Raw genomic sequence first — 27,408 nt, 5'->3', positions numbered from 1 at the left:
TCACCTGCATCGTCACTTATCCTACCTACATCTCAGTTTTCTCATCAGCATAAAGAACCAGAGGGTTCTTCTGAACTTAACAAGTCTGTGGGCTCATGAGGACTCATGATAAATATAACACACACACCGCCCAAGATGTGCTGAAACCACCGCTAATGTGACATGTGACATGCTAATGTCACAAAGCATTAGCTTTCTCCTTCCCTGCCTCAAATTAACAGAACTTCTTCCTACCAGGTCTCCCCCTGCTTACATTCTGCCCAGATGTCAAGAGAAACGGGACAAGTCCCAGCTGCAGTTTGGACTAGGCGCCTCCAATGCTCCCATGAACTGCCTGAGTTTCTGCAGTGGAGGCCGCCCTCCAGCGTGTCATCCAGCGGGGAGCTGCAGGCAGCCGAGGCCCCGGTGGACCCGCAGAGCAGGCTGCATGAACAGTGAGCGGTCAGTACGCCCATGTTAACCTAAGCCAGACCAGTGCAATGTCATCACCCAGCGTCAGCTGCGGGCGCCGGTGTATATCCATGAGGCTGGCATGGGATTAGGGGGGTAGACATCCCAGACTACTGAGGTTGGCATTTGAAACAAAGCTCATCTGTGCACCCTTCGATAGCTCAGCTGGTAGAGCGGAGGACTGTAGACCTGAACATGTGAAACAAAGATGATCTGATCTCCTGCAGAGTTAACTTGTACTCAGCGTGCCTTCTTGTACTATTAACCCACTTATTTTAAGAGCAGGGTTTTCATTCTTTTATCCTTCCCTCCCCCCACGCAGAACTTTGCAAGTACAAGTCACAGACACAAGGGACTTAAACACATTAGACTCTTTGACCTTGTATTCCACTCATGTCCCCAGAATACATAATAGGATCATAGAGGAAAAATGTTATTTTATAAAGGAACTAAAATCTCTTGATAATTGAAAGTAGCAAAGTTGGTCTTACCTGTTGTTTCCTCCACCTCTGCTTCCCGCCCTGCAGCCTCTCAGCCTCACATCTGAAACCACCCCCAGGGTGGTGGCCGTTCCATGGGGCTACACCCACCTCCTGACAGCAGCACGCTGCCTCAGGTTGATGCCTTGTGCCTGTCACTGTCAGCCCCAGGGCTTCTCCGGCACCGAGGAGACCCACAGGGAGCCTAGGCAGCACTGGGCAGGGGTCCTACAAAGTCAGAAGTGAACAAACCAGAAGGCAGTCTCACCCCAGGAGGACTGGGAACAAGAAATAAAAAGCGCCTTCATGTTGAACTGCAGGTGGTTCTGAGAGGCTGCTCCAGGCTCCTCAGAAAGTCTTGGGCAAGGTCGAGCTCCAGCTGCCCTCAGGGGTGACCTTGAGAATTCAGCCTTATACAGACTTCCCTGCTGCACTCACTCCTCTGGTCCCTCCCGCCTGCTCCTTGGAATTACCTCCCAAATAAAGCAAGAGCATCCAAGCCCTTGTCTCAGACTCACCTTTAGAAGGTACACAAGCCATTATGGCAGCTGTATTTCTTACTGAGTCACCAAGTATCTGCTGAGTACCTACTGTGTGCCAGACTTGAGCCATCAGAGAGAGTGTATGTGTGCAACCATGCCCTGTGCAGCTGTCAGTCTGGTGCAGAACAAATTGAAATTGAAATCGAAGCTAACAGAAGCACGTCCACACATCTGTGGAAAAGGATTTTTCAATGAAACGATTTCGGTCTCACTTTTAACTGAGGTCTCAAGATAATTGGTGTCGACTGCTCCCATTTTGCAAAGTGTGAGATCACATCACCTGTGTAAGGCTTGTGACGACTCCTGACCATTAGCTGAGCTCCTATATCCGGTCTTTAAAAGAGACTGGAGAGGTTGAAAGTGGCAGTAGACTATAAGAGTTTTTTTTTTTTTTTTCCTTTGCTGGTGCTTTTATGAGGACCTCTGCCCAGGGGAGGATGAGAGCAAGGTTGCCAGAAAGTTTTACATTACACACGCGGCCCTCTCTGTCTTCTTACTGGGCAGCACTGTCCCAGACCCTCTTCAAGTTACTTGCGTTTTCACACCTATCACCTGTCTTCGTCATCAGACTGTCAGATCCCGGTGGACAAGGGCTGCTTGGTTCAAGGCTACATCCCCAGCGCCGGCACTCAGTAGATGCAAGGTCATTAACTGCCCAGCGAACAATGGTCTCTGAGTGAACGAACCGACACTGCGTGGAGAAGGGTAAGCAGGGTGGAAAGTGCGGATCCCAGAGGTGCCTCCCACCCGGGAACCCCGCAGCGGCTTTAGCCGGTGAGGCTCCCCCGACGCTCCAAGAAGGAAAGACCCGGGTGTGCACAGAGGTGCCGGGGGGCGGGGGAGGGTCGGCCCCACCCCCTCCCCGCCCCGCAGTCCAGCCTAGCTTTGCGCCCCCTCGATTTCCAGGCAACGGCCGAACGTGGGCGCCGGGCAGCCTGCGGCGGGCGGACTGGGACCAGACCCCTCGAGGGGCGGGACCGAGCACTGCGGCCGGATGGAGGACGAGGATGAGGAGATCACCGCCGCCACGCTGCGGGGCAAGCCCCGGCCGCCGCCCATCTCCGCGCAGTCCGCCTTCAGCTACGTCCCGCCGCGGCGCCAGGACCCCAAGGAGTACAGCTACTACTACCGCCAGGGCAGGGTGAGCGGCCCGGGGCGGGGCGGGCGGGGCGGGCTGGAGAGCAGGGACGGGAGGTAGGGGGAGGATTGAGGGCAGCGCTACACTGCGGGGGAGGGGCCAGGGAGGTGCTGGGGGCGGGATCACACTGCCTAGGAGGGTGCTGGGGGCGGGGTCACACTGCCAGGAAGGGGTCCTGGGGGCCTGGCCGCACTATCCCGGAGGGGCCTGGGGGAGGGGGAATGGGGGACCTCCGGGGAGGGCGTTAGAGGGAGAAGGGGTGGGGCGGGGCTACACTGCCCGGGAGGATGCTGGGGGCGGGGTTACACTGCCGGCGAGGGCTTCTGGGGGCGGGGCTGCAGGCCGGGGCCGCCCCGCGGAGTGTGGAGGGCCGGGGAGGTGGGGCTGCAGATTCGGGTTAGGACTCCGGGGCAGGGCTGCACAGAAGAGCTGGGGCGGGCTTGAGCGACACTGCCTGTGCGGGGTTCGGGGCGGGGCGCAGGGAGTCAGGGGGCGTACGGGTCAAAGGTGGTGGGAGGGTAGGAGAGTGGCCTCCCTCTGGGGCTCCTAGACCTCAGAGTACCGCGACTACGACCACCGGCGTAAGGTGGACCCCCGCGCCCCCCACGAGAGCATGGGCAGGCTCGGAGCCGGGTGTGGGGATGGGGGGAGGGGAAAAACGCTCACCTGGAAGGGGGCTGCGAGGCCGGGCGTGCGGGCTGGGCGGCCGGGACTGCTCAGCGGGTGTTTGGAGCCTTTTAGGGGTGGGTTAGGGCCGACCTTTCCCCCGGGGGGAAGTGAGGGAGAGCCCCTGGGCTTCTACTTCTGCCGGGAGCAGCAAGGTGGGCCTGGTGCCCAGGATCTGGAGGAGGGTCGCAGGAGCGCGGGGCCACCCAGCCGGCAGGGGCACTGCTGCTTCTGGGGTCTGCCTGCTGCAGGCCTGGGCCGGCCCGAAAACAGCCACTACCTGAAGGCTTTCGCCGCAGTGACTGAGCCCGGACCGCCCAGGGCGCGGAAACCCTCCTAGAAGCCCGCCTGCGAACAAGGAAACATCGAGGCAGGGCTGAACTGCCGCTGGCAGGGAGAGCGCGGCTGGGAGCGTCCCAGGATTGTGGCCGGGCCTCACCAGGCACACACGAGTCGTGGGGAAAGCCTGAGGGTCTGCGAAGGCCACCCTGCAGCCAAACCAGCAAGAAAAGGGAAAGGAAAAGAAACATTCAGAATTTGCGGGGGTCGTTTATTCCTTTCTTCTCCATGTTTTTCCTAAAAGTCTCCATCCAGTGTCTTGTACTGTACGTTGCTGCAGCCTGTCTTGCAGCTGGGGGAGCAGGGGCATCATTATTAAAAGGCGCATTGATTGGAGATGCTCAGCCTGCAGTGATAAGGGGTGGCCTGAAGAGGGATCTATAGATTAACCAAGTGCCTGGGAGGAAGGAGGTCTTTCCCTCCTGATGTGTGAGGTGTTCCCACCAAACACATCCTTTTCTCCCTACCCACAATCCACAGAGCCCAAGTGAATCCCCATTTAGATCAGGTCAGCACACATTTGAGTACTCGCCACATGTGAAAGGATACCACGGAGCTTAGCTGTGCAAACAGAAGCAGTAATGTCTAGTTTAGACAACTGTAATGTGTTGAACCGTGTCCCCCTATTATTCTTATGTTAGAGTCCTAATCCCCTGCACCTCAAAATGTGACTTTATTTGGTGACAGGGTCTTTACAGAGGTAATCAAAGTGAGGTCCTTAGTGGGGGGCCCTGATCCAAAATGACTGCCGTCTAGGAAAAGAGGCAATTTGGGCACAGAGACAGACCTGCATAGAGGGGAAATGATGTGAATGGACAGGGAGAAGACAGCTGTCTGTAAGCCATGGACAGAGGCTGGGAACAGATCCTTCCCTCACAGCCCTCAGAAGGAACCAGCTCTGCTGACACCTTGATCTCCGACTTTGGCCACCAGAACTGTGAGACAGTGTATGTCTGTTGCTTAGCCCCTGGTTCTGGGTACTTCGTGTTTTGGCAGCCCCAGCAAACCAACACATAAACCTCAGCCAGGAGGATCTCTTGTATCTGGTAGCGCCTCTCTGCTTGGCTTTGACGATATGGAAGGACAAAAGGACAGGAGGAAGAAAGGGGACGCCTGTAGCTCATCTGTCCTTGCCTCCCTGTTTCCTGACTGGCCCGAGCTTGAATATCTCTGCTGACCATTAAGACAGGAACGGGATTGAGAGCAGTGGTTCCCAACCTCACAGCCACCATGGACCTCATATCTTTTCCTCCCATGAGCAATATATTTTGAAAGAACTTATTGCCAGTGAATTTATGAGTCACGCATAGCATTAATGCACAGCATGAGAGAACCAGCCAAAAATCAAGGAGTCTTGATGTTTTAAGTTGGTCCACGCTGTTTTATTGAAAGTATATAAGTATTATCCAGCTTCTTGACATAATGAAAAAATTCACAGTACACCATTTTATGTGTATCTTTGAGGGGTCTTATTGATTACCACTTTGAGGCTATAGGGAAATAAGATAAAGGATTAAGCAGGTGGGGACCAAGATACATATCTGTCAGAGAAAAAAGCCAGGGTGCAGGATCCCGCTAAGGACTCTGGGCAAATGGGTTTGGGCTTGGGGAGACTGAAGCTCTGAATCAGATGGATTTACCCATCCAGCCACGAGAGCTGTGGGTGCCGGAAAAAGCAGAGAAGACCCCTCTACCCCCTGTGGGCCAGACACTACCAAGGGAAAAGGGGCAGAGTTGAGTTTGGCAGACTCAGTTTATTCTTCCTAAATTCACCAATCTGACACATGGCTCCACCTTTCTGGGGCAAATCAACCAAGGGGCAGAGAGACGCCCAAGGTATGAGGTGACCAGGGCTCCGTACTTGGAAGCAGATCAGAAGTGGGCAAGAAATGTACCCCTCTGGTGCAGGGGCCATGCATAGGAAGCCTCCTGGGCCAAATCTGCCCTGCCAGCTGTATTAAAAAGTTTTATTAAAACACAGTCACATGCCCATGTGTATAGTATTGTCAATGGCAACCACACAGAGTTGAATAGTTGCAACAGTGACCATGGCACCTGCAAAGCCTAAAACAGTGACTATATGTCCCTTTACAGAAAATGCTTGCCAACATCTGCTCTGATGTCTTACTGCCAATGGAGGGATGGGCCTTAGACAAATTAATGCAAAGCAGATTTTAAGAAAAAAAAATTCAGTACTGTTGATAGCTGGGGTCACAGGCAAGTTCAAGTCCTGAGGCCTTTAGCGTCACAGGGGAAAAAATGATGCAGGAGAAAGGTTAACAACTAAATAAAAAAGCCTTCAAAGCAGCAAGAACCACAAAAGACATTTCAAAGTCCATTTGCAAGCCAGCTACCAATGGCAATAATGACCTTGTATGTGCTGGTATTCAATCAGCTACAGGATTCCAGAAGCTGATTCTCTGACCTTGAGATCATTTGGACTAAAAAGGATGAACTCTGTATCACAGGTTTGCTGGGGTCTCACCTGCCCCTAAATTCTTTGTAAATAATTCCAGGCCCCGCTCAGAGCTGGGAAGAAACATTGCAAAAGTAGCTCTTAAGTCAGTTGCTGTGTGTCACACTCACCGGTTAGTTCCTTAGTAGCACAGGCCCAGGCGTCCTGCATTATTAGTCCTCTGTGTTATTAGTTCAAACACTCTGTCTCACCTTGCCCGTCTCGGGATCAGGGATTGAACAGCACCAAATGCATGGAGCTCTTATGAGAATTAATTTAATTAATGGGTGGAAAGTGGCACGTAGTAAGCCCAATGTAGGAAGAGCTCTTCTTCTTATTATTTGTTCTTCTTAGTGATGATTAGAGTTTCCTTTCATTGAGGGACCGGTCCTGGGGCCTTTTATCCTCCATCTTGTTCACTGTTGGAAATTAACACAGGTGAGGCAGGTAGTCTGCGTGACAATCTGGTGGTTCCTGATGTTCTATAAGGCATCTCCCCCGCAGGAGCCCAGAGTCAAAGCTCTTGCAGCAGCACACTTAGTTAAAGCCCCAGTAATACCCTGGATCTTAAGACAAATTTGTCCTCTAAAGCTGCCAGCGAAAATGCTGTCAAGTGCTGTCCTGCTCCCTAGGGAGCCTCTAGCAGTGTGGGCTTTTTCTACGAAATAGTGTTCCATAGATTCAGTTCAATGGTGTTTTGAAATTACTTTTTTCTTCTTCTGCCTCGTGCAACATTTCTGCTACTGAAATGGAAAGGCTAAGTCAAAGGAGAATGCCCTTTTATGACAGTTTTGATTAAATTTCTCAAAGTCTAAAAGCTACATTAAAAAAAAATCTTAGGCAGTTTTAGAATATGCTTTCCTTCATGCTAATGTGAATTGTGGGTAGCTGTGTCTTGAGTGAAGCTTTGCTCAGAAAGTCCAACCTTAGTGTTGGTGGGATTAGCCGACTTTCTGTGACGGTGTGTGGTGGAGAGAAAGAGGCAAGGGGCTGACTGTTTCTTTACCCTCCTGATACTGAATTTCCTTTGCCTCGTGCAGCCAAGCGCTTGGTAAACATAACGATGGGTGTTGACTGCACAGAGGTGCAAAGGGGTGTCCCTATGCCCACGTCCAGGATACAGGAAGCATTAAATACCAGCTCCCCAAGCCCTTCCTGGACCCTCTTCACCTTTAGGCATCAAGTACATCTGCCATACAGGCTTGGCCACTCCTAGGGGCTGTGGAGGACACATGAGCTCCAGTTCTGTTGCTGGGCCACCTGTCAAAATCTAGGCAAGTTTCTCTATCTTATCCATCTTGCACCCGCATGCACTCCAGTCCCAATGTGTACTAGCCAAATGCAAGTGTGCCTGCCCCGCGCCCTGCCCACCAAGACACACTCCCCATCCTGCCTGATCTTCTCCTTTGCATGTGTTAGTATCTAACCTACTAAATATTTCACTTGGTTATCTTGTTGGTTTTTTCTCTCCTATTAAAATATGAGCTCCATGAGGGCAGGGATTTATTTGTGCGAATCCTCTGTCCTCAGCGATAGAAAGAGTGCCCACGGTCTCACTGGCTAATGAACCAGTGAGGATGAATAAATGGATGCGGATTTTTTAAACAGAGAGACAAGTCAGCGATTGATGAGCTTAGCTTCTTAGACTAAACAGAGGTTTCCTTTTGGATTATCTGCTGTTTGGGTTATCCTTGACCTTGCTCTTCTCCTCGGGGGACTAAACTTGGGAGTGGACTCTGGTTGCCGCTATCTGTCTGAGCTGGCTGCGCTTGTACTGTTCAGTGACCTGCCCCTGGGAACTTAAGGCCTGGAGGGTGGGGCTCAGTGTCTTCCTCCAGGGCAGGTGGAAGGGGGACAGGTCACCCAAGAGGGATAAAGGAGTGAGAGGAGAGGTCATGTATGCCCTTCTAGTGGAAGTGATTCCTCTGGAAGGAAACACCAGGAATAGGGAATTTCCTACCAGTTGGTTCCCACCAGTCATGACCACCCATGTGAGCACACGGTGCATGCCTTTCCACATGCGTTTATGAATGCAGTCATGTATGTCAAACTTTTAAATATAAGAACATGTTCACACACGATCGCGCATCTACGTGTATATATTTGCAGCATGCTCTTTTCATTTAATAGTGTATCTCAGACTTTTTTTCAAAATCATCCCCTTTTAAGAAGTACAACAAGCAAATGATACATGAAAACAAACAGCATTTTCCCCAATATATTTGACCAAGTGACAACATGTAAGACTAGATTCAGGTTTCAGCCCCCGTGGATGGCCCTTTCTTCCTTGATGTGAATTGCTGGGGGGCAGGGGGCGGAAGAGGGGGCAAATGGGGAGCTGGTATCAATGGAAGAGAGAAGGCAACTGGCTTCATTCTTATTAAATTGATAAACTATTCAGATTATTTGGAAAGTTATGAAAATTTCCCAAACTTGTGATCTTAACACACCAGAGAGGAAATACAATCTTTGCCACAAACCAAAGAGAATAGTTGAGTATTGTCCTTTTTAAAAAGTTATCATTATGTCCTTGACAAGCGACATTTCTTCTGAGAGATAGAATTTTGAACAATATTAAAATTAATGAAAACATACTCCTTAAGCTTCATACACTGCTTGACTCCCAAGGAGAAGCACTGAATTTATCAGAAGTAAAATGAGGCCCTTATGAATCAAAGAAAACCATTTTCAGTCACCTTGGGAATTTTCAGTTTTAAAAGTAGGTCACAAAGCTCTGGGTAGGCAAACAGTACCTGAAAGCCTCCAGGTGAGAGATAGCAGTACTATGTCCCCTGAGGAGAGGAGATGAGAGGAGCTCGGTCATAACCTTATTAATAAAGGTGGGCTAGGATGTGCTATGCAAACAAATGGACCCCAAACCCTGAGAGTCTTAACTAGTGGTGTGTCAGAGCCTGATCATACTGACAAAGAGGGGACTTTTAGCATCTCTTCTGAACTCTGCATTCAATTGGAAGCCTGAAATTGGCCATGATGGGAGTATTTACACCACAGAAATTAGCAAACACTACAAATCAGGTCTTTTTTCTCCAGAGAGCAGGTTGTTAACATAAGTGTGCCGGTGGCCTTAAGCATATAAACATAACGTAATGAAATACAGCCCAACATGTATGTTTCTCCTGGGCGGGTCTTCTTAATGCAGTTACTTGGGAAACTGAGCTTCTCTGTTTTAGTGACTCCATTATTGCCAGGGCCTGGGAATCTTTGGGACTTTGGGTCTCTCCCTGGATCCTTTAAATTGCTGGTCAGTGAGCAAGGAGAGAGAGTGTGGAGGCCTGCTGTGAGTTTCTTAGGGACCAGGCCTAGGAGATGGCGTCCGCTGGTTTCACCCACATTTCCTGGCCAGAGCTGGTCACTTGGCCCTGGCCTAATTGTGATGGAAACTTACAATGAAGAGTGCATTTATATTCAGAATGGTCTGAAAGGGAGGAGAAAATAAAGGACTTGAATCTCAGTTTGCTCAAAATCTTCCCCCAACTATTTGTGTGAGAGTTTGTGTAACTTCTGGGAGGAAGAGAGCTTCCAAGTTTGGGAGGAGGCACTGGGTATAATAAAGCCCACAACCCCAGAAGAGACAGCCCCCAGGCACCCTGTGGGCTGGAGGTGGTAGGCTAGGACTTCCTCCTTGTTTATGAACTTGCATTAGTCATGATAAGCTAGGTTATGCTGCAGTAATGAACAACCCCCAAAGTCTCAGTGGCCTGAAACAAAGCTTATTTCTCATGCTAAGCGTCCAACAGGGATCAGAAGGGTGACTCTGCCCAGTACCGTCCCTCTGTGGCCACCGTGGAAGCTGCTAACACCTCAGTCTGAAGCTTCAGGAGTCCCTGGCACCAGCTCTTAAATACTTCCGATCGAAGAGTCACATGTCACCTCTACGCACCATTCATTGGTTAGAACTGGGCTCATGGCTTCACTAACCTAAAGGAGAGGGAAGATTAATCCTCTGTGTAGTCAGTAGAGGAGCACTGAACATTGGTGATGTCTACCAAGCCAGTAGGTCTACCGATTCAGTTTACCTGAGCAGAGTGTTCCATGGTTGGGTCTCTGGTTCCACTGCAGTAACCTTTGTACTATCTCTATCCTTACTTTCCATCGTTCAAAAGATGGCTACTTCTCCTTATCGCGTATGCTGTTAGAGCTGCTGTAACAAAGTACTACAGACCTGGCTGCTTAAACAACAGAAGTTTATTGCCTCACAGTTTCTGGAGGCTAGACATCTGAAATCAAGGTGCTGGCAGAGTTGGTCCCTTCTGAGGCTGTGAGGGAGAAGCTGTCCCCCCGCCTCTCTCCTTAGCTCAGCTGTCTTCTCCCTGTGTCTCTTCATATCATCTTCACTTTCTGCCTATTTGTGCCTGTGTGCAAATTCTTTTAATAAGGGCACCAGTCTTGTTGGATTAGGGACCCACCCTATCCCAGTCTGACCTCAACTAATTACGCCTTCAGTAATCTTATTTCCAAATAAGGTCATGTTCTGAGGTACTAGGGGTTGGGACTTCAACATATGAATTTAACACACAGGGAGCTTACTCCCCAGTGGCCTTGGCTACAGTGGTGTGGTCCCTCCTGTCAACTTCATTTGCATCCACTTGTTACCCCCAGGCCAGACAAAAGCTGATCCTTCCTTCTTTGGTGCTACTGTACTTTGTACATACCTCTGTTCCTCCCTGGGTGTTATGTTGAGATATTTTAATTAGTGGGTTTATTTCCATTCCCAGCCTTTAGGTGGTCTCCTTTAAAGTAGGGTCTCCCTATTTCTGTTCCAGAGTCTAGGAGAGTGCCTGGCACAAAGTAGACCCAATGTGCTTTGGAGGCTGAAAACTGAAGGCCCCCACTGGTCTTACGGCGTCAGCCCAGGGCTACAGACTGGAGTGATTTTTCAGTGTTAGGAGTAGGGGTCACCATAGGGAAACTGATCGTGGGCGATCAGACACCACGACCAGAATAAGACCAGAATACATTATAATGATACTCAAAACACAAAGGAGCTAAGGAAATCATGAGAGAAAAATAAAGGGGCTCTGCTTTGACTTTAAAAAAAAAAAACAGTCATCTGTGAAATAGAGGAAATCCCTTGAGAGATTTTAATAGCAAAATATCAGGAACCCAGAAGCTCTGTTTTGAGGCAGCATCTAAATCCAGTTTGGCTTTTCTTAATATCATTCTGCTTCAAATCATAAAGGAATAAAAAAGACTGAAAGAAGAAAGATTAATAATTAAAATCCGGGAAAACCCAGATTTTTGGTTTGATTAGGATTTGGAAATGGACAGTCATATTACTAAGTAAGGCTGCCTGCCTGGTGATGGATTAAATTTTTCTTATTTTTCAATGATAGAAAAAAACTCGTTTTTACTCTGGAAAGTCCTGAGTAAGCAAAATCCCCACACAGAAGACTTAAAGATTCTGATCACATCCGTCAGCAGTGAGATTTCTAATAAAGACTCTTCTAAGATATAGTAGGCTGTTGGTACCTAATCCTGGGGATGGGAGTCCGGCATTGCTGCTCATAGATCTTACTTCCATAGAGTATTTTAGGAGACCCAATTAGAATGAGAAGAAATAGGCATTATTCTGTAAAGCTGCATATTGCAGTGGGTTTCTCCATCATAGGGGACAGAATGAAGCAAGACTTCCTTCCTCGTTCAGGTAACAGCGATGGCATTCTCATTCTGTTCTTGAGTTCGTTCCTCCCTCTTTAGTCTTTCTCCCAGGACAAGTCCAAGGACCCCAGGGGCTTACTCAGTTCAGGAGGGGCAGGCGGGAATGGGCCACCTGCACAGGAAGCCAGCACAAGGGGGATCCCTGTTTCCCCTTCTGTCAGGGCTGCCCCTTGTGGTGGGGCTGAGCCGCACACCCGGGAGCAGCTAGTCACTGCAGGGAGCAGAGACTGGCCGCTGGCCTCCTCCTCTCTGGCCCAAGGTTCTCAGGGTGCAGAAGGGCTCTGGCTGCAGGTGCAGCTCCCACTCAGGTGCTCGGTCCTAGGAAACCAGGTCATTCTGTTGCCCACGGCAGCTCTTTCCCGAAACACACCCATTTCACGGGTCAGTCAGGCCAGGAGGGATTCCAGTGACAATGGAAAATCTACATTATGACCAAGAGCCCAGCCTACGTTACCGTGTAAATGCGGGTGATGTAGGGGTGATGGGGTTTCAAGTTACTGTTCGTGTCTGCCTCTGCCGGGCCTGGCCAGTAGCTCTGAACCCCAAAGGGAAGGGTCTGCATTGCAAAACCCCCTTTACAGGAGGCGAGCATGCTCCTTTGGAGAATTTGTGTCCCACCATCCCAGCAGAGTGGGTGGCATCCTTGAGCTTCTGCTGTGTCTCTGCCGGACCCGCTGGCCCCGTAGCTTACCCAAAAAAAGGTTTCCTGTGAGGTTTGCTTAATCTCTCTAGGCTAGAAGTGAGCACCCAGCCAACCCCACCAGCTTCTGCTTCTGTGGACATCCTACACACTGATGTTAAAGATACTGAGATTTCTTCTTCATTTCCTGAAGGTTTTTTAAGTTTGAATTTTATTTGATAAGCAAATGTCTGATTTTTACATGGGCAAAGTGATGGATATTTTCTTTGTGATATTTCCCCATTGCTTTCTTGCCTAGGAGGTCCCTTGTGGGTTTTCCTTTCAGTTATTTTTCTAATCCATCCAGAGTTTACTTTTGTCCATAGGGTGATGTGAAGACCCAGCTTTCTTTTTCTTTTTTTCCCAAACAGCTAGCCAATGTTCACAGTACCAAAAGCTGAATAATGTATCACCTCTCCACTGATTTGGGTCTTTTGCTTTTTAATCCCACGAGTACAAGGTTACCTTCAGGAGGTTGTAGGGTGTAGGTGGCCTTCAGGAGGCGTGAAAGTCAGGGCCGGCCAAACCAACGCGTGCAGAGGCCCAGCAGCTGAGTGGGGGAGGGAAGACAAAGCCAAGAAGAAGCTCCTGCGAGGTGACCTCATTAAATGACCATCAGGGCACGGATTCAGAAGCCATGGCTCCTGTCTCTAGTCACTTGGAGTGACTCGGAACGTAGGCAAACCAGGATTCCAGCATCACTGAATAAGTGCCTTGAACATGGTACCACTGAAATTCTGAAGAACTTGAAAATAATGTTTCTAAAAGACGGCGTTGTTTTCCTGACTAGATGGTTAATGGCACCAGGACAGCAGCCGTGTCTGAGTTATCTTCAAACCTTCCCGAGCTGGAGTGGCACGTCGTGCACAGGACAGATGAGCTGTGAAGGAGTTTTCACGGCTGGGCTGAAGGTACATCACACTCCAGCCGTATCCGCTGTTGTCAGCAGCTCTTGAGCTCCCACAATGAGAATGGGCGGGATGTGTTTTCCAACAGACTGCACGCAGTGTGCATCCTTTTCACCGTTACCTTCTACCTCTGTGTCCTTCCATTGGAGGGGGACTCTTCTAACATTGCTATTCAGGATAAAGACAAACAAGCAAGCAGAGGTTAGAGGCCCCGCAATCCCAAATTCCAGCGAGGTGGCGCATCTGCCTTTGCTGCTGGAGGATTCAAGGCAGCTGGCCCTGGGCTGGAGGAACAGAAATGACAGGCCTGACTTACAAGGCGAAGATTAAAGATCAGCTAACGCGTGGATTTCTATTCCTTTTACTAGCTACCAAATGAGGCAGTTTTATTTTTGTAGTAAGAAAAATTGGGGGTAAAAAAATGGAGACGTTACAGATGGCAGCTCTGTTAACGGGATCATTTTCTAACACATTAGAGCTGTGCGTGTGAGTATTTTATACTATGTTTGGATATATGTGTATATTATACATATGTATATATACACATATATAACATATACCAAATATATGTGTTCATATACATATGAATTACAGTTTTTATAGCTGCCACATATGATTAAAGAAAATATTTCTCTCTAGAGAGGGAGAACTTCTATTTGGGTATATTGTCCTAGTATTCAGTTATTGTTAGTTTTTCAAAGCAGTACGAGCCTATTATACAAAATTTGAGAAATTCAAGAAAAGTAGAAATGAAGGAGAGGGACTTCCCTGGCGGTCCAGTGGTTAAGACTCCAAGCTTCCACTGCAGGGGGCGCGGGTAAGATCCCTGGTCAGGGAGCTGAGACCCCACATGCCACGTGGCATGGCCAAAAAAAAAAAAAAATGGAGGAGAAAACACATATATTGAGTGGATTATCATAATTTTAAGACTTGAGCCCTAGGGTGGAGTCAGGGAGAGCCAGGAGCCTCCTCTGGGAAGAAGGAATCTGTAACAGTCTAGGAAAAGTGTCCCTGGAAACATCTCCATCCTGTCGGGCCTCTCAGGAACTTGGGGCCTGGCGTCCCTGCTCTGGTCACTGCCTGAGGGGTGGTGACCTTCCCCATACACGTTCGGTGCAGTCGGGAATCTCTGTACATCTCCACTCTTCATCAGGGAGAGTTTGGGCTCTCAAGCCGCATGAAGCTTCCACAGCTCAGCCCTTGAATAAACCATGGCTTTCTTTCTCTTTTTATTCCCAGACCGGAATCATTTCCCTCTATGACTGTGTTTTTAAGAGGAACCCAGGTTATAATCAGAAATTGCACCGAGACGACAGAGAACATGCAAAAAGCCTGGGACTCCATGTTAACGAGGAGGTAATAGTAAGGCAGGGTATCGCTGGGTGTGAACAGATTCACTGTGTGTGTGTGTGTTTAGCACTGTGTGCGGTTGGCTGCACGTAACTTGCCTTTGTGAGGCTCTCCTCTGTCTCACTGTGCCAGGAAGTGAAGACTAAGCTACTGTCACAGCTCACTCCATTCTGCCATGTTAAACTGTGTATTAATTTTTGTGACTGTTGGTTGGTCCTCTAGAATGTAACAGTTCCATGACAGCAAAACTCAGGAGTTCTTTTCAATAGATAAACAGGTCTTTGCTTAACCTCCCAGGCCTGGCTATCATAGTTCTAAGAACACTGGCCTTCCAGGGATGAAACCACACATGCAGGAAAGAGTATTTCTCCCAAGTTACCAGGCCACTGTATGTACCACATACGGCTCAGTTCTTCTTTTATCTCTGCATGGTTTTCTGAGAGGAAGGGCTTTGCTTCTCGTCAGCTGTACAGGGTGGGTGGTGACCAACAGAGGGAACCAAACTCACAGGGTGAGAAGGTCAGGCTCACAGCAGGTACAGGGGTTGGGTGGTGGGTTGGAGATGTGGGCGTAGAGAGGGGGGTTGATAGGGATGGGGGTGGGGGAAGGAGGCTGTGCATCCCCTTGGCATGGTCGAGCCCACTTGCTGCTGGGTTAGACCCTCTTCCACACTAGGACATTGTCTCTCTAAATCTGATCCGAGGACTGTTTATTAAGATCTGGATTCTGTATTAATATCATAATCCTTATACAATACACAGAAATCTGGATGAAAAAGCTTCTGGTGGGATTCCTCTTTGGATCAGAGGATTTTTGCCTGTAGCAGCCAATGTTTAAGAAGACCACCGGGTCACTTTCAAAGAAACTTTTAACTGCTGTGAAATTAAGTGATGGAGGTACTATGAAGTATCCCCACTTAAGTCACAGACATTAACTTTGTTTTTCTGTTGTTTTGGTTTGAGTTAATTCATTCCAAGTTGGTAGTGAAGTTAGTGCTTTTCTCTCATAAGCACACACCTGGCATGACTTAGATCCAGTCAGAGTTTTTGAGCACCTCCCATGTGCCACTGAGTATAAAGGGAAGAAAACAGAAGTGTCTGTCCTCCTAGAGCTGACATTCCCACGAGGAGACAGAAAAATAAAAGCCAAACAAATAATGACCTGGATGCCAGGTATTGATAAGTGGTATGCAGAGAAATACAGTCTTTTAAGGGGATGGAGAAAATGAAAGGGATGAAGGGGGCTGGGGACATGATGGGGGGCCTGGGGAGATGAGGGTGTCTGGGGGATGGAGCATGGGGAGATGGGGGATAGGGGAGATGAGAGGTCTGGGGAGATGGTAGATCTGGGGAGATGAGAGGTCTGGGGAGATGGGAGATCTGGGGAGATGAGAGGTCTGGGGAGATGGGAGATCTGGGGAGATGAGAGGTCTGGGAGATGGGAGGTCTGGGGAGATGGGAGATCTGGGGAGATGGGAGGTCTGGGGATATGGGAGGTCTGGGGAGATGGGAGATCTGGGGAGATGTGTATCTGGGAGAAGGAAGAAGGCGGACAGAAGACAGGCAGTAGGAGCTCGGGGAGAAAGGAGGAGACGGGGAGGAACAGGACCCTGAAGTCAGTGGGTACCTGTTGCCCCGTGCGAGACCTTGGTCTTTCCTCTGAAAGACTTGAGGACAGCGGCAGGCCCTGAGCAGAGGGGACAGGGTGTGAATTGGTTAAAGAGGTCCCCCTCCCCCGGCGTCAGCGTGGAGGGGTCCTAAGAAGCCAGGTGGAGGTGGGGCGCAGATGCGCGGCACGCGGGCTGGACAGGTAAGAGCGCTCTGCTCCCTGACCCTCACCCCCAACAGGAGCGCGAGAGGCCAGTGTGTGTGCTGACGTCTTCTGTCTATGGGCGGCGCATCCACCAGCCTGTGGAGCCCCCGAACCGGGATCACTGCCGCGCCGGCCACGTGAAGGCCGACTTCTACCGGAAGAACGACATCCCCAGCATCAAGGCTCCCGGCTTCGGTCACATTTCTCCGGCCTGACGCCCTCGCATGGCCCGAAGGGCGCGGGCGAGAGGGATGGCACGGGGGGGGGGGGGAGGGGAAGGGGGGACGCGGTGTGGCGCCGGCCTCAGGGTCCCTGTGTGGACCTCCCGGGCCAGCGGGCGACCCCTGATGTGCCCCCGATGCACTGGGACCGCGGGAAGGACCGCGCAGGGCTGCTTCCCGCACGTTTCCTTGGCGACCAGCCTGGCCAAAGGCTTGCGAGTCTGAGGATGGACACCTACCTAGTATGACGGTTTTCACGCGAACCGATTTCAGATGAAATGATGCTGGAGACTGATCCATTATGAGCATCTGAATACAATGAAAACCTTGCTCCCCCTTGACAGCGGTTGGGCTGATCTTTGTTCGCTCCTCTCCACGTCTGTGAGTCTTCCTGGCGGAGGCACTCGTGGCAATGGTGCGCAGGTCCTTTTCTTACCGGTTATGGAAACCTCCGTCTCACAGCACAAACAATACTTAATGGGGAGATAATGAAATTGCCTTTCGGCACAGCTGAACTCTAGCGTCTACAGCATTCCTCCCCCCACCCCGCCACAGGCCTGAGCCACAAATAACAGAATTTTGGACAACCGAGGACAAAAGTCCCTAGTAGGATGGGTGGCCTCGGTGGCCAGCAATGCTGCTGTCATCCCTCGGTGGAGAAGCAGCCAGAGGTCACAGGAAGAGATCGGGCTTTGGCGCTCGACAGACTTGGGTAACACTGTGGCTCCTGCACCTTCTAGCTGCACGGGGTAGGGCAAATGGACTCACCTACTTGAGCCCACATCTCCTCAGCTTTAAAGTGGGAGTTCTAAACCTCGAGGAGTTTGTGTGGGAATCCATAAGCCACTGGAGTGTGGTCTTAACCTGCACGATAGGGGCTGTGACTGTCGCTTTGAACAGTTTTCTTTTAGGAAGCAGCTGCTGCCTTTAACCAAAGTTAGAAATGTTTAGTTTGGAGGTGATTTGAAACTTATTCAAGCATTAAGATATTGGCTGTGTTTTTAATGAATGGATTTCTTGCAAGAAATCATCCCTCACCTATCATGATTAAATTTTCCACAGCTTAGCAGTTAATGGGCAGGTGATCTAATTAATTTCAATGCTGATTCCTCCATTGCTGGTTTTATTGTCTTGATTCTCTAAGGACTTATGACACTGCGTTCCTGGCAATTTCAAGGCTGAATGATTCTTAACTATTTCCTTATACTTCTGAAAATGTTTTTTCACTGTCGGTGTCTCCTATGTTTTTTCAAACAAATAGTAGTTTATTTGGAATGCCTTTGGGTGCATTAAGCATGTTTATAGTAACATGATAGAAAATATATAAAGTTTGGGTGATGGAAATTTTTATAAATTATTCTTTCTTCAGTCTTGATTACCAAGAAAGACAAGCCATCTCTAAGAAATGCCTTTGGGGCTTCCCTGGTGGCCCAGTGGTTAAGAATCTGCCTGCCAGTGCAGGGGACACGGGTTGGAGCCCTGGTTCGGGAAGATCCCACATGCCACGGAGCAACTAAGCCCGTGCACCGCAACTACTGAGCCTGCACTCTAGAGCCCGCAAGCCACAACTACTGAGCCTGTGTGACGCAACTACTGAAGCCCATGCATCTAGGCCCGTGCTCTGCAACAAGAGAAGCCACCGCAATGAGAAGCCCCTGCTCACCACAACTAGAGAAAGCCCGTGTGCAGCAATGAAGACCCAACACAGCCAAAAATAAATAAATAAATAAATAAAAAAGAAATGCCTTCATCTGAACGTAGTAGCGATAAATTAATGTCAGATTATTTTCAGTTACTTTAAGTCAGATTCTACTCCCTTAACCTTCTACTACTTTTAAAAAGCAGGGCTTTAATTGGGCAAGCTTTCAAAAGCACTCTTGTTTATTAGGAAGCAAAGGAAAATTATATTTCTTTCAGCATCTTGACTTTTACACCTTAAAGCCAATCAGTGAATGCCCATTAGTCATCTTATCAAAGAAAAACATACATTAAAATAATTTGTTTTGATTTATTAAATTTCCATTTGTCAGTGTTTTTTTCAAAAGCAGAGTGTTGCTGTCTTTAGGAAAGCACACTGAGCTGGGGAAAAGAATAACATGGAAGAGTCATGACAACGTAGACTTTTCTAAACAGATGTATTAAAAATACTGCAGTGTTAAGGGGACTGGACTCAGTGTTTTTCATGAGAGGGGGGCTTCCTACAAGACTGAGAGTTAAGGAGGGTTTTGAGGCAAGATTCTTACATGTTATCAATGCTGCAGCCATGATGGACATGGCTGGCGAGTCCTCTCATTTGCATGATTTGCTCACAGCAATGTCCGTAGTTGCCTGAACTTAGGGAGCCTTGACCACAAGTCACACGTTCAAATTCAGGAAACAGGCAGTTTTCCCTTCTAGTCTCGTCTTAGTCACTGATCAACTGGGAAACTTCGGACAAGCCCCTGAACCTCTCTGCAGCTGGTTCCTCTGTTGTAAAATGCTGGGGGCCTCAGGCTTGATTGGGGATCAGAATCATGTGGAGGACTTGCTCTGCAAAGTACAGGGAGCGTGCTGGGCCCCACACCAGGATTTCTGAGTTGGCAGGTCTGCATTGGGGCCTGAAAAACGTGCATTTCTAACAGGTTCCCAGGTGATGCTGATACTGCTGGTTGGGAACCTCACTTTGAGAGACACATGTGTGCACAGGCCTTTGCGAGGTGGACTTTGATAATGACTCTGCTTGCTTTAAAAAAGCTATTGTTTGATAAGGCTGGAGATACAGCTTTGGGGAAAAACAGTTCTCCTTCTGCATCTGGGGCAGGGGCTGAGGGGCACAGTTAAGGGCACTGGGTGAATCACCCATCTGCAGGTGTCTACCTTTAAGGGCAGGTGACAAAAAGAGCCCCAGGATGGATGCTGTAGGCTCCAAGGGAGGAAGAACCCACAGGGGCAGTTCGAAGTCCCTGAAACATAGGGCATCCTAGTCCAGATTTCAGTTACAGTGAAGAGAAATGCTCTTATACTATTTTTCTTCTCTCAGTCACCTTTTTGGAGAATTAGATGTATAAATGTCAATGCTGAGTGGCAATTATAGGATCAAAACCTTTCTGACTGGGGCAGACAGTTGGACAAGTCATGCTGTATTCCCACTTTGATGATGAAGGCCGGTTATTAATTTCGATAAGCTCTTTTTACCCAGTATGAGCCAAAGCCCTGGCAGGGTGGCCATGTTGATCCTGCCATGCACTGGGTCCAACAAGCTGGAGCAAGGCCTGGGTACCTGCCAGCCTCTCTCACGGTCTTTAGCTCTTTTAATCGGATCTGATCCCATGAGCTACCAATGAGGAAAAAAGTCCTAAGAGAAACTGAAAAATGTGTTCAAAGTCTCACAGCTAGTAAAAAAAAACAGTCAGGGATTAAACGGAGGACTCCTGCTTCAAGTCCGAGTTCCCAGCCGCTTCCTAATGCATCCCTGGGGTCCTCGACTTCTTACAGATGCCTGCCCTGAGCTATGGTGTGCCCAGCCAGGCTGGCATTTGCGGCTTTGCTTTTAAACATTTGATTATGCATGACCTATTTTTCACCCTTTGGCAAAGTATGATTTCTTTAGGGGAAGAAAGAAACCAAAACTCTTGAGTTGGATTTACAAGAACACAGTTTTCCAGGTCTTCTTTCTTCAAAAATGCATCGAGGTTGGCTTTGGGCCCTTTTTTTTTTTTAAGATTTTTTTTTTTTTTGATGTTGACCATTTTTAAAGTCTTTATTGAATTTGCTACAATATTGCTTCTGTTTTATGTTTTGGTTTTTTGGCTGCGAGGTCTTAGTTCTCCGACCAGGGATCGAACCCACACCCCCTGCATTGGAAGGCGAAGTCCTAACCCCTGGACCACCAGGGAAGTCCCTGTGCCTTCTTAAGTCTCCTCAGACATAACAGGCAGCTCGTGGGGCTTTGGTGGCTTCTCTCGTTAGTTCAGACTATTGTGAAGCTGATGTACCTAGTTCCCAATTATTTGGGGCCTCATAGCTCTACCGACGTATTACAGTAGATCAGAGTATGTGGACGGAGTGCGTGCCGCTGCTAGTAGAGAATCTTTTTACTAGTAAAATATTTTTCCCTGCAAATATTCCCTAGAGATGCCAAAGTGAAAACAGACCACGCGACACAGTGAAGCATACTGTCTTTCTTTCCAGGGAGTTGCGTAATCAATGATCGACATCACAAACTTTGTCCCGATCTGATTTACCCAAGGAGAGTTCAATCTCTGCTTCTGAAACAACTGCCCATGGGAGAATCAGTGGAAAACCAACTCAGTTCTGGAGCAAACCGCGGAAGAAAGAATAAGAGGGGGCAGGGGCGGGAAAGAGACGGACTATCAACCAAAGTACAGAAAACTTTTAATGAATTAACCTTACAAAAGACAATGGCATCAAAACATCAGACGTGTTTGGTACAAAACTAGTCCTAGGTTGTAAGAACTAATTCTGGTGATGGATGGTGACGTGCTGCTGGCACGAGACACGACAGAGCAAGGTGACGGTGCCACGGATCCCAGCTGGGCCCGTGGACAGTCACTGCAATGAGACACGTGGGTGAACACAGTCGGATTCCATGGGGGGGGTGACGAAATCAACTTAGTCACACATACTGTGTGTTTTAGTATCAGACTAGCAGATGCGGTTGGCGAGCTACCATATTTTTCCAAAAAAGAACATGCACCGGAAGATAATATACACCCCCTAGTTTTATTGCCTTAAGAATTTTTGTCTATTTCGCCTCTCTCATCTCTGTCAGTTTCTCTGAAGGCTTTTCCGCTGTAATGCGCACTCCTTTCCCTTCTGCTCAGGAGTAAGCACGGTGCAAATGGCAGGGCGATCTTGGCACACATCAGACACCAAACGGCAGGCCACCGGGTCACAGGAATGAGTCTACAGAGGCTCCAGAGGACAGAACAGAGCACACACATCACAAACGAGGGACAAAAGTGGCAGTCAGAAAGTGCATTGTTATCTTCCTGAAAATACAGTCTTCTTGCCAAAACCGAGGCGACGCTTCAGGATGCCAGGTTGCTCTGGGAAAGGGACCGTGACATCTCTGTGTTCACAAAGTATGTCTTCAGGTCCCCCTTTCCTTTCACGTTGATTATTCCTCGACATGTGCAAGTGTATCCCAGGGTCTGCAGAATGAGGCTCGTCTCCTCAGTAACCTGGAAGCACAGGGACAGATGAAGAAGTGCTTAGTGCCGGTGCGGACACAACCCTTTCAAAGGGCATTTGACTACAAGAATAAAGAGCCCCCAAATGTTCATGCTCTTTGACCCATTCATCCTACTCCTGAGAAATCAGATGAGAGAATAATCCATGAGAGGAAGAGCTTTCTAAGGACAATGTTTAATTCAGTGCTGTGAAAGTGAGAAACTGGAAACCACCTAAGATTCAAGTAATCTCCAGGGTTAAGTAAACTACGATGCCATCGTGCTTGCTTCAGCAGCACAGATACTAAAATTGGAATGATACAGAGAAGATTAGCATGGCCCCCGCGCAAGTATGACACACAAATTCATGAAGCGTTCCATATTTTTGAGAGTTAAACTTGGGCCAAACATGCAGTAAACATTTATTTAAAAATGACTATTGACTACTGTTATTAGTTACAGACATCAGTTACAATTTATAGAACTGAAAAATAATGACATGTTTAATTATAATGATTTTAAAATAAAATTCAAATTTATGGTGTCCTGAAGAAAACAAAACAAAACAAAAAAACTACGACGCTATCACGATCAATGTCACGGATCAGACGATGAAATCATGTCGAACTATTTCACCCCCCAAAAAAGAATTAAGCCTGGATCCGTGCCATGATTTTAACCACATGAAGATTATGCTTTCACATGTAAGAGACCTGGAAAAAAGGAAGTAAACCTATGTTGAAGTGGTGGGATTTTGGATGATGTTTATAAATTGTTATTAATGTCATTTTCTAAAATAATAAATGTTAATGATAGATTTTAATATAGATAAGAGAAAACACACGAGAAGCAGCACAGTCGACTCTGCAAATGGCCACGTGTTTCAGGTTTAATACACATGAATAAAATGACCTAAAACTGAAAGAACATTAGGAATTCGCACCAGCCTAAGGGTGGACAGGATGCTCTGCGTCAGGTCTGGAAAGTTTCCCCACCTCATTGGATTGACTCGGGATGCTGAAAGGAGTGACCCCTCCGGGGCAGTCTGTCAATGTGACAGGACTCCTGATTTCCTGCCACTGCACCACGAGGTGAGGACCCCATCTCTGCACTACGTCCTGGTCCTGCTGGGTCAGTGGGCAGGGAAACCTGCTGGGTAGGACGGATCCTTTCTCCGAGGGGAGGGGAGGGGTGTCGTATTGTCTTCAGCTTGAGCATGCGCTGTGCTCTCGAGAGAGACCACGCCTAGGACCGAGGGCAGGGGTCTGATGCTTGCGTGTCAGAGGAACCTCCTGCAAAAGGCATCCTCTCAAGCAGAGAACGTGTGAGGTGCACCGACTGGGCTACAAACAAGACCTCAGCTTCTGAGGTGAGGGACCACCCATCAGGAACGTGGTCCCCCAGCCAGGCGCCCCAGGAGGTATCTGGGACCTGAGCAGAGAGGGAGGGAGCTATTTTCCCAGAAATCCCTGGTAACACTGCTCTGGAACCATGTGAAACAGCAGGCGAGGAGGAGGGATTTCATCCCACTTCATCAGAGGAAACAGCCATGCCACCTGTAGGGCCCAGCCACCTTGGGTATGTGGGTGACGCACGTGCTGGGCGTGACACACGTGTGTTGGGCATGCCACACCACAATTTTTGTTCTGGTGTGGACACCGTCAGGGGGCTGTGTGGTGTTGGGGCAGCAGCAGTGGCAATGAGCCAGCCCCTTGGAGCTGAGGGAGGCCTGGAGGATGGACACTGCCATGGGGCAGAGGTGGCAGCACATCAAAACCACAGGAGGGATGGGCTTCTAGAACCCAGGACAGCATCCAGGGGGCCCCAGAAGTAAGGCTGAAGTGTGTGTTGTGACGATCTCAAGGGCAGGCTGTGGGAAAGAGCTAGAAAAATCAATCTGTCTTCTGCAGTGTGACCCAGTGGCTGGCCCCTAGCAAAGGGGCCAAAGTGTGGGTCTTTCTGAGCAGAACAGGAAGGAAAAGGGGGATGCAAAGTCCAGATGCTCACGTCCTGCCCTCCCCTGGCTGGGCCCAAGTTCCGGAGAAGGAGGATAGGCTGTAGCTCGGGAACATTAGATAAGAACTGAAAAACTATGGACATAGTCAAGAAAATCAGATGACAAATATATTCTCCTGATTAGAGTTCTTAGGGGCAATCAGAATTAGAGATTGCTACAGACACTCGGCTTCCGGTCTTCCACGCAGGGAGCAAACACATCGTTTGAAGCCTTGCAGGGTAATTTTGCAGTTGAGGCTGGTGCTGGGCAGCACGCCCTTGGCACTTTTGAGCTGGCCATCGGAATTTGTATCGCCAACCGCACAGTTATCGTGACATTCAGAGAGCCATCAACCTAATGAACTCCAGCTACGATTCCTCCAAGTCCAGGGCAAGCCTGGCTGGGGGACGAGGGGCTTCCTATGCTGTTCTTGGGGCACAGGAAGCATGGTGGGAGTGTAATCCTCTTCAATAAAAAGAATTTGTTCTTCAGGCCCCGGGGAAGCTTTAAATATTCTCAGCATCATTTTCAATTTTTCCTGGCATCTCACTACTGGTTTTTTCGCACATAAATGGAGATGAGAGGCTAGTGGAGCTGGGGTGAGCTCTGCCCTCCGGAGAAAAAAACCTACCCAGATGCGGACCCTCCAGCCGCTGAACTGAGTGAACACGCAGGCCTGTGGAAGACATCCCTCACTCTGGACAGGCTGAAACCTGTCTTGTTCCCTCCCCGGGCTCAGAGAAAACGCACAGAGACGGTCCAGGTGGCTGCACGGCACTAAGTCACCGGACTTTTATGAGGCCCAGTTTCCTCTTAGAGACACACGTGATCATTGTCAACATTGACCTGGAGGGGATTTACGGTCTCTGGGAGGGTATGTTCCCCTGACCGGCCTCTCTCAGATTGCTTTTGATACTTATCCTAAGTGCTCGAAAAGTGCCTGGAGAGTCGTGAAGCATGCGGAACTACAGTCCATCTTCCGAACGTTCCTGGTGTGCGGTGGAGGCCTAGGTTGGCCCACGGGTGGGCGAATGTGTTCCTGGTAGGAGCCTGCCTTTCTCCCCACCAAGCAGAAGACCCGGGCTGCCCAGGAGCGCTGGAGCATCCCTGGGCACGGGGAGCGGCCAGCCATGTACCGACAGAAAGCCCTAGTCAGAGGAGCCCCATTTTTGCTGAAAGCTTGGTCTGGGGCGGATCCCATGAGAACAGCCGGCTCTATTTTTCCTTGGCAGTGGCCAATTTGGCCGGGAAGGCCTGGGATACTTCCTCTTTTCCTCCACACTCCTCTTTTCTTCTCTCTCTCTTCTCTTTGTTGGATGGTTGCTAACTTTTCAGCAATTGCTGACTCATGTTCTGACTGCAAGGCGAACACGTAGAAGTCACGTGTGTCACCTTCCATCTAAAGGTCAAGCTCTGCCTGAGAAAGACCACGGAGACAGGATCCTCTAGGAGGAATGAGGGAGAGTCACACTGAAAGCAAGCGAGCTCTGCAGGGGTTTCACGAAAAGCCCCTTCTAGGTGATGCTGGAGCTGACAGCTCCCTGCAGAGGTTAACAATGGACTCCAGTGTCCATCGTACTTTTGGGAGGCAGGGTTATTTGAGGATTTCTGCCAAGCTGAGGCGCAGAACAGGGGCTCAGGGAATTCTCTGAAGAGGACAAAAAACCGATAAAGCCTGTTAGCTGTGTCCAGTGATTTTCATACAAACTTGCCATTTGGCAGGAATTTATCTTCCAGAAGACAACAAAGCTGGGGTGAAATGTGGAACCATTGCTTTTTGAGGGCGAGGAAAACAGAAAGTTCCACATAGACACGCAGGCACGCGCGCACACACACATACACACACATATCCTTCTCCTTTGGGGAGTGAGTCTCTCATTCTAGGTGCTGGTGCTGTGTGCTGGTGCTGCTCAGTCACCACTGCTTTTAACTTGTCAGCTCTTGGAATTCTCCCCCTTGGGTGGATTCCAGAGCCTTCCAGTCATTTCCAGATATCTGAATCCCATGCTAGTCTGATCTAGTACTGTCATTTCACCTCACTCCATTTCATCTCTTCCTCTCCACAGTTGGCCCCTTCACTCATCCTCCAAGTTCAGCCCCTGGGGAGCGGAAGGCAGGTGGTCACATCTGGTCTGGGTTATACCAAGGAGAAGGGCACCCCTGCCGCCCCTCCCATCAGGTGGCCGCACTGCCCTGTTGGTCGCTGTGATCACTTATTTTCCCAAATGCAATAACCTTCATACTATTTCACAATTTTTATGGTTCACAGTTAATGCAGAAACGAATTAGTATTTCCTCAATAAAAAGTTTAATTAAATTACAAAGTTTACTTTCTTCCCTCTGTTTTAATATATTATCCTTATTATATACTTATGCATGATTCCCAAGACGACAGACATGGTGGATAACAACAGAACAGACTAAATTACCTGGATTTTGTCCAGGACGCCGGTGCTGTCCATCCTACTGGCCACATTTACGGTGTTGCCCCAGATATCGTACTGTGGCTTCTGAGCTCCGATCACACCGGCTATTACAGGGCCATGGTTAATACCTGTGACACACCAGAACCAGCTGAGCACGATTTGAATCATGAACTTGACAGTGTAAGCAACTGTCTCAAACAGGAAAGTTTTACAAGACCATTCCTGAACCATGATTACGCAGCAAACATTCGCCCAACTCATGGAACTCTAAAACAAAGAACCATAATTCGTCTAACGTCATCATCTCAAAAACAGTAAAACGTTTGTCTTTCTTCCTCTTCTTGATTCGCGCTCGTATGTCTATTTACAATTATTCTGTAATAGCGTAAAATTGTTACACTTTATAAAACTCAACATTATAATTGTTTTTCTATGATGCCACATAATCTTAGGCAAGAGATGATTATCTTGTTCTCCGATAGTTTTGTGGTTAATTACTTCTGAAATGCACCTATTTTAATTTTAACCGGCCGCAGCGAGTCTGTGAACTCTATTTATTGGCCGTCCTGCCGCTGGTGGACTTCTGGGTTCCCTCTAATGTTTTGCTTAAACCACCACCAGCCCCTTGACGTGTGTGCTGCATTTTCTACCTGCCATGTACTATTCTGTGAGCTTGACATGTACAAGCTTCTAATTCTCACAGACCCCTGCCTGGGGTCTTCCCCCACCCCCAGTGTAGCAAGTAGGACGATTCCTTGTCCCAAGAACTCAGTTCAAACACACGGACCCACAGTTGTTATGGGCGTCCAAGAGGTAGGCCACAGAAATAGAAACAGAGGTATGGACACTGGTTGATTTTTTCCCCCCTATATTTTCTCCTGGATCTAAGACCCCCTCCTCCCCAGGCTTACTGCAGTAATCAAATCGTATGGATTAATGAGGGTGTTTCTGAGAGATTTCACTCCCCACTACTGAACTGCTTCGTGTACAAGCCCAGTTATAGATCGGAGGCAAAGCCTCCCCTTTGCAATGGTAAGTGGGGCAGGCAACACAGCACAAACGTTGTTCCACAAAATCCCTGAAGGTACGCAAGACTG

General features: G+C 48.8%; 2 protein-coding genes and 1 non-coding gene across 4 annotated transcripts in view; 2 read left to right on the top strand and 1 right to left on the bottom strand.

Moving 5' to 3' along the window:
• The first annotated feature begins 1,830 nt into the window (after positions 1 to 1,830).
• CFAP90 (cilia and flagella associated protein 90) lies at positions 1,831 to 16,721 on the top strand. 2 transcript variants are annotated; one of them, XM_067730046.1, is made up of 4 exons: positions 1,831 to 2,176; positions 2,378 to 2,612; positions 14,575 to 14,691; positions 16,533 to 16,721. In XM_067730046.1, exons 2-4 carry the CDS (start codon positions 2,466 to 2,468, stop codon positions 16,710 to 16,712), a joined length of 444 nt encoding a protein of 147 aa, XP_067586147.1. In that variant the 5' UTR covers positions 1,831 to 2,176; positions 2,378 to 2,465; the 3' UTR covers positions 16,713 to 16,721. The 2 variants fall into 2 exon arrangements, with proteins under 2 accessions (XP_067586147.1, XP_067586148.1); XM_067730047.1 differs by lacking the exon at positions 1,831 to 2,176 and having other exon boundaries at positions 2,177 to 2,612.
• A 4,354-nt stretch (positions 16,722 to 21,075) lies between these two features.
• The window catches only part of ADCY2 (adenylate cyclase 2), a 433,654-nt gene continuing 427,321 nt past the window's right edge, over positions 21,076 to 27,408 (bottom strand). Inside the window, exons 24-25 of the mRNA XM_067730355.1 lie at positions 26,315 to 26,439; positions 21,076 to 21,901 (exon numbers count right to left, since the gene is read on the bottom strand). Of these exons, the coding sequence (XP_067586456.1) occupies positions 21,749 to 21,901; positions 26,315 to 26,439 (278 nt within the window). The 3' untranslated portion in view covers positions 21,076 to 21,748. The remainder of the gene's footprint in view (positions 21,902 to 26,314; positions 26,440 to 27,408) is intronic.
• Positions 22,170 to 22,276, top strand: LOC137222930 (U6 spliceosomal RNA). The gene has a single exon (XR_010942695.1). It is a non-coding gene; the product is annotated as a U6 spliceosomal RNA (small nuclear RNA).

This window comes from Pseudorca crassidens, chromosome 3 (assembly GCF_039906515.1).
Source record: "Pseudorca crassidens isolate mPseCra1 chromosome 3, mPseCra1.hap1, whole genome shotgun sequence".
Lineage (NCBI taxonomy): Eukaryota > Metazoa > Chordata > Mammalia > Artiodactyla > Delphinidae > Pseudorca > Pseudorca crassidens.
This window is presented reverse-complemented; position numbering and strand designations above follow the sequence as displayed.